This window comes from Haematobia irritans, chromosome 4 (genome assembly GCF_050003625.1).
Source record: "Haematobia irritans isolate KBUSLIRL chromosome 4, ASM5000362v1, whole genome shotgun sequence".
Taxonomy (NCBI): domain Eukaryota; kingdom Metazoa; phylum Arthropoda; class Insecta; order Diptera; family Muscidae; genus Haematobia; species Haematobia irritans.
This window is the reverse complement of record NC_134400.1, coordinates 148,632,312-148,643,341: the sequence shown is the minus strand read 5'-3', so window position 1 is coordinate 148,643,341 and position 11,030 is coordinate 148,632,312. Positions and strand designations below refer to the sequence as shown.

Below are 11,030 nucleotides of genomic sequence, written 5' to 3'. Positions count from 1 at the left end.
TTTTGAACGTTTTTTGATACTCATAAAATATTCGTATGTACTAAATGTGAAGAACATCGGTTGAGGTCAAATCTTGGGATCGGTTTATATGGGGGCTATATATAATTATGAACCGATATGGACCAATTTTTGCATGGTTGTTAAAGACCATATACAAACACCACGTACCAAGTTTCAACCGGATCGGATGAATTTTGCTGCTCCAAGAGGCTCCGGAGGTCAAATCTCGGGATCGGTTTATATGGGGGCTACGGAGGTCAAATCTGGGGATCGGATTATATGGGGGCTATATATAATTATGAACCGATATGGACCAAATTTTGCATGATTGTTAGAGACCATATAGTAATACAATGTACAAAATTTTAACCGCATCGGAGGAAATTTTGCTCCTTCAAGAGGCTCCGGAGGTCAAATCTGGGGATCGGTTTATATGGGGGCTATATATAATTATGAACCGATATGGACCAATTTTTGCATGGTTGTTAAAGACCATATACAAACACCATGTACCAAGTTTCAACTGGATCGGATGTATTTTGCTCCTCGAAGAGGTCAAATCTAGGGATCGGTTTATATGGGGGGCTATATATAATTATGAACTGATATGGACCAATTTTTGCATGGTTGTTAAAGACCATATACAAACACCACGTACCAAATTTCAAATGGATGGGATGAATTTTGCTCCTCCAAGAGCCTCCAGAGGTCTAATCTGGTCAGCGGTTTATATGGGGGCTATATATAATTATTGACTTATTAAGTTGGTACAAGTTAAACTCGGTTGATAGATTATTTTAGGCTCGAGTGACTACTGCTGATATGTTCAGCTTAACAAGTATTCTACCTCTGCGGCGGGGGCCACCGTGGTGCAATGGTTAGCATGCCCGACTTGCATACGCAAGGTGGTGGGTTCGATTCCTGCTTCGACCGAACACCAAAAAGTTTTTCAGCGGTGGATTATCCCACGCTGTTGACATTTCTGAGGGTTTCAAAGCTTCTCTAAGTGGTTTCACTGCAATGTGGAACGCCGTTCGGACTCGGCTATAACATAAAAAGGTCCCTTGTCATTGAGCTTAACATGGAAACGGGCAGCACTCAGTGATAAGAGAGAAGTTCACCAATGTGATATAACAATGGACTGAATAGTCTAAGCGAGCCTGATATATCGGGCTGCCACCTAACCTACCTCTGCGGCGTGTATTGCGATCAAACCTGGCTTTCATTTTTCGGATTGTATTATTACAGTTATTTGTATATTTTGGAACTAGATTTTGAAGTGATAGCAACCTAATGTTGTTGGCAATTCATATCAGCCACCAAGTAAATATTGAACATGTATTTGTGGAATCCACAAATTAATCACTGAACAATGGATTTAAATTATTTACAGTTGATATTCAAGGCAATGAACGTGAACAATAAGAGGCCGATAATAATGTTAGTGTCTACATTGTCAGCGGGAGCATTGATGTTGACGCCTGTTGAAAATGCCAACAATAGAGTTGCATGTCACACAATATTGTTTTGGCTAATGCATTTAAACACTGCATTTATTCTGAGGACCCTCTTCTTGAAAGTCATCATCTTTACATGCAGATGCTACATGAGTCACGTACACTTGATGATCCGAAGAGGAGTCCTTTTGCATGACTACAACAATAGCATCAGATTTTTGCAAAGGACTACCAGGGTCTACCATTGCCCCATTTGTATTCATCATCATCGTCATTGTGACCGGTCGGTGATGTGGGAAATGTTGTTGATGCTGTTGTCCTTGTGGGTGTTTTAAACTAGGATGATGCTTAAGTTTACATATTATACAATTTAATAGGGACGATGAAGAGGATGACCTACGTAACCATTTGTTGGGGGAATTTTTTGTTTGCTTTGCTGAAGACCGAAGTGAATCGTCGTCATTGCAGTGCTGTGTTAAGTCACTATCTCTGGTATTGTACTTTTCATTCTCTTCCTTGCATTGTTGTTCTTGGTTAAGTGTTTGACACATGGTACCATCAACAACAACAAGAAGTGTGTTCTTACAATTAGTCTTATTTGGTAACTGACCTATATCTATGTCTATTTCAGCTTCATGATTTTTCTCAGAAAATATGCTTCCTGCTATTTTTCGCTCTGGAATTATCGTTGTTCTTGGTGCGTTAAGCAAGTCTTTAGCTTTTTGCTACACATTCGTTATTTGGGTAGTGGTCCTCTGATTGTGATCTACCATACAACTTTTGCTGACAGCATCACGTTTAACACCATTTTTTGTAGATCCACGAGCTCGACTACCATGGCGACCAAAATATTGCACTCCCGCAATTGTTTCCTCATCCTGGGCGACAGGAAGCCACCTGTCCAAGAATTTAGGTCGAAACAGTAGTGTAAATGTTGTACGAAATTGTCGACTCATTGAACAATAGAGTATGAAATTTATACTGGAATTAATTAGTGCCAAGATATCCATTAGGTCACCTGCAATAAAAAAGAAACAAATTCTCGTTAATGTAGGAATCTGATTAGATTAGGTTAGTCTTGTAAAGAGAAACGAACATCTCATGGGAGATGTAACAACGGTTGCCATAGCTGGTAGAATTCTATCAAAAATGGTATTTTTTTACTGTTGGGTAGTTTGGTAGAATTCCTGATGTTTTGGTAGACTTTGAAAATATTCCTCGCCAACTAAGAGGTACTGCACAAATTTTCTATAGAAATAAAATTTTGAGATAATTTTCTATAGAAATAAAATTTTGACAAAATTTTCTATTGAAATTAAATGTTGACAAAATTGTGTACAGAAATAATAATTTTGACAACGTTTTCTATAGAAATACAATTTGACATCATTTTCTAGAGAAATGAAATTTTGACGCAATTTTCTATAGAAATAAAATTTTGAGAAAAATTTTGTAAAAAAATAAAAATTTGGCAACATTTTCAATAGAAATAGAATTTTGAGAAAATTTTCTATTGCAATAAAAATTTGACAAAATTTTCAATAGATATAAAATTTTGAGAAATATTTTGTAGAAATAAAAATTTGACAAAATTTTCTAAAGAAATAAAAATTTGACAAAATTTTCAAAAGAAGTAAAAATTTGCACAAAATTTTCTATAGAAATAAAATTTGGACAAAATTTTCTATAGAAATAAAATTTAGACAAAATTCTCTACAGAAATTAAATTTTGACAAAATTTTCTATAGAAATGAAATGTTGACAAAATTTTCTATAGAAATAAAATTTTGCAACAATTTACTATAGAAATAAAATTTTGTGAAAATTTTCTATAGAAATAAAATTTTGTGAAAATTTTCTATAGAAATAAAATTTTGCCAAGAATAACAAACTTTAAATTTCATTCATACTAAAAACAAGTAAGTAAAGTAGAAAGTCGGGCGGGGCCGACTATATCATACCCTAAACCGCCATTACATTGTGGGGTAACATATAGGTCAGGAAGATAAACCGCAGTTGCAAATTTAAGAAAATTAAGGGGTACTTGTCTATGGGTGCTTTGTGTCAATCTGACTATTGCTCATAGTCAATGTTGCCAGGGAAAATGTTCGGTTTACCCTACAAGGACAAAAAGATTTCCCTACTTTCCCATACGTTCCCAAACAATTTTCCCTACTATATTTTTCGTTAAATTTAAAAAATTTACAAAACAAAAATGGTTCTAAGTACTTTATTATCTTAAAACATGAATATGCAACGTATATAGCTTAGAATATAAATTTGTATTACCACCACGGTTCCCACAGTTGGTAGAATTCTAATCTTTTTTGTTAAATCTCTATAAAAATAAAATTTTGGAAAAATTTTCTATAAACAAATTTTTGTGAGAAATTTTTCTATAGAAATAAAATTTTGACAATAAATTCTATAGAAATAAAATTTTGAGAAAAAATTCCACAGAAATAAAATTTTGAGCAAATTTTTTATAGAAATAATATTTTGAAAAAAAATTTCTATAGAAATATAATTTTGACAAAATGTTCTATAGAAATAAAATGTTGACAAAATTCTCTACAGGAATAAAGTTTACCACATATTGTTAAAGATCAAGCCTTGCCTGCTTCTAATTTCCTCCTCTAGAACCACCAAAATGTAAAAATTATTACGAATTGTGTTGAATGTCCTACATTGTGGCCCTACGTCCCTACAAGACGCTAAATATTAGAAAACCCCTACATATAGGGAATTTCCTCTACTTCTAGCAACTCTGGCTGTGTTGTTATTGCGCCTACGGGGTTAGTATGCCACTAATATTGAGCCCATTATTAAAAAAGAGAAAATCGTTAAATTGATGTGGGTAATAAATACAAATTTGTAAAAATCGAGCAATATTCTTATGTAAGAGCTACAAGTACGTATAAATACGATCGGCTAGTACATCAAAATTTGAAATTTGAGTAACATTGGTTAATAAATAAGAGTACTATGGCCAAATTTGGGCGATGCATATATATGGAAGCTATATCTAAATCTGAACCAATTTGCATAATATTTTGCGGGTTTGATTAATACCACAAAAGGTTACCTTGTGCAAGATTTGAGTAAGATCAGTTAAGAAATGAGGCCTGTATGGTCAAAAATAGGGTTCTTAGGGGCGAATTTTTCAAAATCGGGTAATACATATATGGGAGCTATATGTACATCTGAACCGATTTCGATGAAAATTTGCACATATTGTTAGTACTATAGTGGACTGGATCTAGCCAACTTTTAGTAAGATCGGTTAATAAATAAGGGTTCTATGGCCAAATTTGGGAAAATCGGGCTATATATATATGGGAGCTATATCTAAATCTTAACCGATTTCGATGATTTTTTGCACATATAGTTAGTGCTATAGAAGATTATATTTAGCCAACTTTGAGTAAGATCGGTTTATAAATAAAGGTTTTGTGACCAAATTTGGGAAAAATCGGGCTATACATATATATGGGAGATATATCTAAATCTGAACCGATTTCGATGAAATTTTGCAGACTTTAAGGGCGATGGAAAAGATTACCTTTTGCCAAATTTGGTGACGATCCGTTTTGAAAAAAAGCGCAACGTGACCCCATTTCGGGCGATACATATATATGGGAGCTATATCTAAATTTGATTCGATTTCTTCCAAATTCAATAGCGTTCGTCCTTGTGCCCAAAAAACTCCCTGTACCAAATTTCATCAAAATCGGTTAATAATTGCGACCGGAATCCTGTGAACAACAAATACATGGACAGACGGATGGGCGGACACCAAGCGCTAGATCGACTCAGTAGGTGATTCTGAGTCGATCGGTATATATTTTATGGGGTCTAAAATCAATATTTCTGGTAGGCACATTTTTTGGCCGATCAAACTTATTATACCCCGACCACTATGTGGTTTAGGGTATAATAACATCTCGAGCAATAGTTATACTGTTAGGCCTTGGTGCCACAATACGATCATATAACAAACATTTGAATTTACGTCTCGACACTTGTGTCCAATGGCGTTTGACGCACTCTGTTGCAGTGCTTAGTTAATAAGAAAATAAAAGTGTAATAAAACAAGTATATACAGCAGTATGTCCGGCCGGGTCGAATCTTAAATACCCATCAAAATGAATCAAATATAATAGTTTCCTTTGAAAATTTCAGGGGGGTTTTGATGACATATCCCAAGCATATCGGGTCAACCAGTATGCTTCCCGAAGATAAATGTAAAGATTTTACCTATGAATACTAGATCAAATTCTGGATTTATAAAAATAGTTTTTTGTTTGATTTTAGAGGAATCATAAACATCTCTTGTAAGTGTGTAAGAAAATGATGAAATAACGCCTTGATTTCAAATCTAAATCCTTTAGATTTTTACTCAAAGTATTTAAATGATTATGAGAAGTAAAATCTGGAAATTTTACATTCAGTTTCAAGCAATTTTCAAGATCTGTGTACCTTCTGTACCCTAAAGATCTGAAATAGCTCTATATGTTATGGATGCTATACCAAATGGACAGATAAAAACTAAATCATATACACTTTTTTGTCGGTGTAAAATACCAGTATAATTTCAATTTGTTGCAAATCGGATAAAAACTACAATTTCTAGCAACCCTAGGAGTTAAATCGGGATATCGGTCTAATGGGGGCTATGCCAAAAGCAGGGAGGGACACACACAATATTCAGCACATCTAATTGTAGTTCTACACGGACGAAAAAGACTGTTTTTCATATGTTTGGCTATAAACATTATATGTTTGGAACACAAATTTTTAAACAAAATTTTTTTGAGTGCAAGCATATAATGTTCATAAATTAGCATAACATGTTTGGGACATATATGTTAATATGTTAGAACATATTATGTTTGGGACATAAAATGTTTGTAAATATAATATGCTTGGATACAAACATATATTAATTTAGAAATAGCCTATAAACATTTATGTGTTTAGTAGCTTGGAGCGCTATTTAACAGGGAGCGATATTGAATTAAGTTGGTGGTTGTTGCTTGTTATAACAAAATTAACATTTTATTTTTCCTTGGGCAATTGATCAGCTACTTCTTTGATCCTTACAAACTGTGTGGTCTGCTGTTCGAATCCCCGTCCGGCAAAAGGTAAAATTAAAATAAAATAAAAATCATAAAATTGAATAATTTCTTCTACAATGTTTGTATTACAGAAAAAGGTGCTAAGAACTAAAAAATTTCGTGGAAGTGAGAAAGATGTGGGGCAATATACAATTAGGCAGAAACAAAATTTTGGGCATTCAGGTCGAAAACCTATGTTGTTAGCACCTATATTACCTGTTTATTTTCATAATTCATTATGATTGTAAATATATAAATAAATAAATAAAATTTTGAGCACAATATTGTTTGGGAGAATTTTTTTTTAAGCATATAATATTTTTGGGTGCAAAATGCTTCCAAACATATTATATGTTCACATAATAACATATTGTTTTTTAGAAGACAACATTATTGAATTTGGATGCAAAAATACAAAATGTTTGGAACTTAGACTACCCAAACATATATTGTTTAGACCAATATGCTTTCAAACATATTATATATTGGAAGAGATCAAACATATAAATGTTTGGGCAATACCCAAAAATGTATATGCTTGAAGCAAAATATGTTTGGGAGTATATGTTACAGAAGCGATTTTTTGTGAGGGTGTAGTTCCCTCCAAATCGGTGGGCCGGTTTATAAGGGGGCTATATTAAAAACTGTGCCGATACACAATATATTCGGCACACCTCTTTATGGTCCTAGAATAGTTTTATCCAATTTCAGGAAAATTGGATAAAACTATGTATTGTAGAAGCCCAAGAAATAAAATCGGGAATCGGTCTATAAAGGGTGATAAGGTCGGAATTTGGTCAATATAAACTTGACGTATTTCTTTCAATTTTGTATTTAAAAAACCTGAACACCCCTCATTTTGAAGGTGTGTGTGTGTAGAATGTTGCTCCTATTTTGATTTTGGAATTCACTTGTCAAAATGCCGTCCAAGCAAGAAGAGCAGCGTATCAAAATTTTGCTCGCGCATCGCAAAAATCCGAGCTACTCGCACGCAAAGCTGGCAAAATCGCTAAAAGTTGCCAAATCAACCGTTACAAATGTAACTAAAGTGTTTGGGGAACGTTTGTCGCCAGCCAGGAAGTCTGGATCGGGGGGAAATCGAAAACCGCAAGCCGCTGAGACGACAAAGAGAGTTGCCGGTAGTTTCAAGCGAAACCCTAAACATAATAGGACGGCCAAAGCGCGATCCCGGAGGCTGTACACGACGAGGCTGACGAAATTTGACTGCGTGGTAATGGACGACGAAACCTACGTCAAAGCCGACTACAAGCAGCTTCCGGGACAGGAGTTTTATACGGCAAAAGGAAGGGGAAAGGTAGCAGATATTTTCAAGCACATAAAACTGTCAAAGTTCGCAAAGAAATATCTGGTTTGGCAAGCCATATTTACCTGTGGCTTGAAAAACAGCATTTTCATAGCTTCCGGGACTGTCAACCAAGAAATTTACGTGAAAGAGTGTTTGAATAAACGTCTGCTGCCTTTCCTGAAGAAACACGGTTGATCAGTACTGTTTTGGCCGGATTTGGCATCTTGCCATTACGGTAAAAAGGACATGGAGTGGTACGCCGCCAACAACGTGCAGGTGGTTCCCAGGGACAAGAACCCTCCCAACACGCCAGAGCTCCGCCCAATTGAGAAATACTGGGCTATTATCAAGCGGAGCCTAAAGAAGACCAAAAAAACTACTAAGGACGAGCAGCAGTTCAAGGCAAACTGGCTTTCTGCGGCAAAGAAGGTGGCCAAGGTGGCTGTACAAAATCTGATGGCAGGTGTCAAACGTGAGGCCCGGCAATTCGGATTTGAAAAAGCGAAAGCCTAACTGAATATTTTTCCTGAATTTTATACTAATTGAATTTGAAAAAGAAATTTAATTTGATTTTTTAAATAAACGATTTCACCGATTTACACGCGATTTCCCTTGACCAAATTTTTGACCGTATCACCCTTTATAGGGGCTATACCAAAACGTGGAACGATATTCACCATTTTCGGCACACCTCCTTATGGTCCTAGAAAACCTCTAGATTTTCAATTTCAAACAAATTTGATAAATACTAGGTATTCTAGAAGCCCTAGAAATAAAAATCGGGGGATCGGTCTATATGGGAGCTATAGCAAAACATTGACCTATACACTAGATAGGGTCACGGCCTAAAGGAAAAAAAGTTGATGCGGCCACCCCCCAGTTTTGTAGCATATTCGAAGACAATTTCAGAGCACCAAAACTTTTTTTCGTGCACCCTACGACCCAAATTTGATTTTTAATTTTTTATTTCGCTTCGTATACCCCTATGATGCCTATTTCTGATAACCGTTATAAAGATCTTAACAAAATATGAATCTTTTGCTTTTGAAGTATTTACTTATATTCATAAACAAAAAAGTTACAGAAATTTTAAAAAGTCAATAGGTCACCCTACACACCACTAAATAATTTTTGCTGTGTTGTCATGATGTCCAATCGAATACACATGCACTTCGTTGTTCACATCTACGAAATTAATTTATAAGGCATTTAGAACACAAAAACTGTTTATCTGTAAATTTCTAACGGTACCTTTGTATACATACTCGTTGTTTGCACTACGGCATTTTCTGCGTTATGCAAAGTGCATGCGTTTTTGCTAGAATATTTTGAGAGCCTACTGTTTTAAAATGCTAACAATCACTTTCGCTACATGATTTTTTAATTCTGTCCATATTTTTGTGACAATATATCACAAAAATTTTTAATTCACATCCAAAACACTGAATTCGGATCACACCTTAAGAAGTGATGAAATGGTGGACATCCGTTCTATGACAAGCCTATGTTAAATTCATCGTTTCTGCCCCAATATTGCACCACTTCCGGATCAGACAGTAAATTTTAACTATTTTTTTGGTGACGCTTTTTTTGCACGGTAGTTACGGTTTATTTGGTGCGTGGCTTCCTTTCGACTGTAACCATTTCTTGCATGCTTTTGAGCAATGGAGTTTCGACATCTTCTCGAAACTCCAACAATATGTATGTCAGCAAGCACGCCTATTCCCACTCAAACACTCAAGGCAACTGATGTAGATTTTTAAAGCTTTTTATCACTTTCTACAAGTCATTTTTAATTCATCACTTCTTGCAATGGACACTTCTTTAATGCCAGAAACATACATTAAGAATTATTCCATTGACAGGGGACTGGTGAAATAAAATAACTTGCTATGTCCTGGGAGCAAACATAAACATGTAGCAGATTGACAAACAAAAGTTGTCGCTTCACACTGAGTACAAGATTTATTGGAAAACATGGAAAGACTTTTCCAGCTGTTGTTGGTATGGAATGCGAAGACGGTACTAAAAACTAATGATGTTAGCAAAACAGTCAACATTACTTATCCTATTGGCTTTTTATACCTAATTCTGTAACAAATGCTCTTTTCTTCCCCCAAAAGATTTCTTAACTGCAGGTTCCTTAACATCAATGACATTTATTTATTTAAAGCACCCTCGTTAGAATTTCATTTTTGGACCAATATTGTGACATGACTATTAAACCACAATGAATTTGTATTGTGTGGAAACATTAGTGAAGTCTACATTGTATTTTCCCAGGGGATGGCCTGGGCTTTCATTCAAAATAATTGAAGAAGCCTTAGAAGGCCAAAACCTATTTAGCTTACACAAAGAGAAAAAGGTGTATTTAACAGACTTCGGTGTAAAAAAATATGAATTTTTTAACTCATATTTTTAACACATTACTTTTAAGTGCAAGCATATAAAGTTGGGAGCCACCGTGGTGCAATGGTTAGCATGCCCGCCTTGCATACACAGGTTCGTGGGTTAAAACCCAGTTTCGACTAAAAAATAGTTCAGTGGTGTATTATCCAACCTAAGTAATGCTGGTGACATTTCTGAGTATTTCAAAAATTCTCTAAGTGGTTTCACTGCAATGTGGGACCCCGTTTAGACTCGGTTATAAAAAGGAGGTCCCTTGACATTGAGTTTAACATAGAATCGAGCAGCACTCAGTGATAATAGAGAAGTTCACCACTGTGGTATCACAATGGACTGAATAGTCTGAGTGAGGCTGAAATATCGGGCTGCCACTCAGTGTTTCCAGTATTTTTCTGGCTGTTCTCCCCAAATTTGGACGCTTTCGTCCCCAAAAATCCCCAATTTAAATCAAAATTCCTCGCAAAAATCTCCAATAAATTTTTTAGTTTTTATGAAAAACAAGTAAGGAAAGTCTAAAGTCGGGAGGGGCCGACTATATTATACCCTGCACCACTTTGTAAATTTTCGATACCATATCACATCCGTCAAATGTATTGGGAGATATATATAAAAGTTTGTCCCTAATACATACATTTAAATATCACTCGATCTGGACAGAATTTGATAGACCCAAAATGTAAGTCGGCTAATGCACTAGGGTGAAACACAATGTAAAACAATAGTAAACAAGTGTATACGGCCGTA

General features: G+C 35.3%; 1 protein-coding gene across 1 annotated transcript in view; it reads right to left on the bottom strand.

Annotated features, from left to right (window-relative positions):
- Positions 1-1,540: 1,540 nt before the first annotated feature.
- LOC142235808 (G-protein coupled receptor dmsr-1-like) overlaps positions 1,541-11,030 on the bottom strand; it is a 46,225-nt gene continuing 36,735 nt past the window's right edge. Inside the window, exons 4-5 of the mRNA XM_075307066.1 lie at positions 2,228-2,475; positions 1,541-2,182 (exon numbers count right to left, since the gene is read on the bottom strand). Of these exons, the coding sequence (XP_075163181.1) occupies positions 1,541-2,182; positions 2,228-2,475 (890 nt within the window). The remainder of the gene's footprint in view (positions 2,183-2,227; positions 2,476-11,030) is intronic.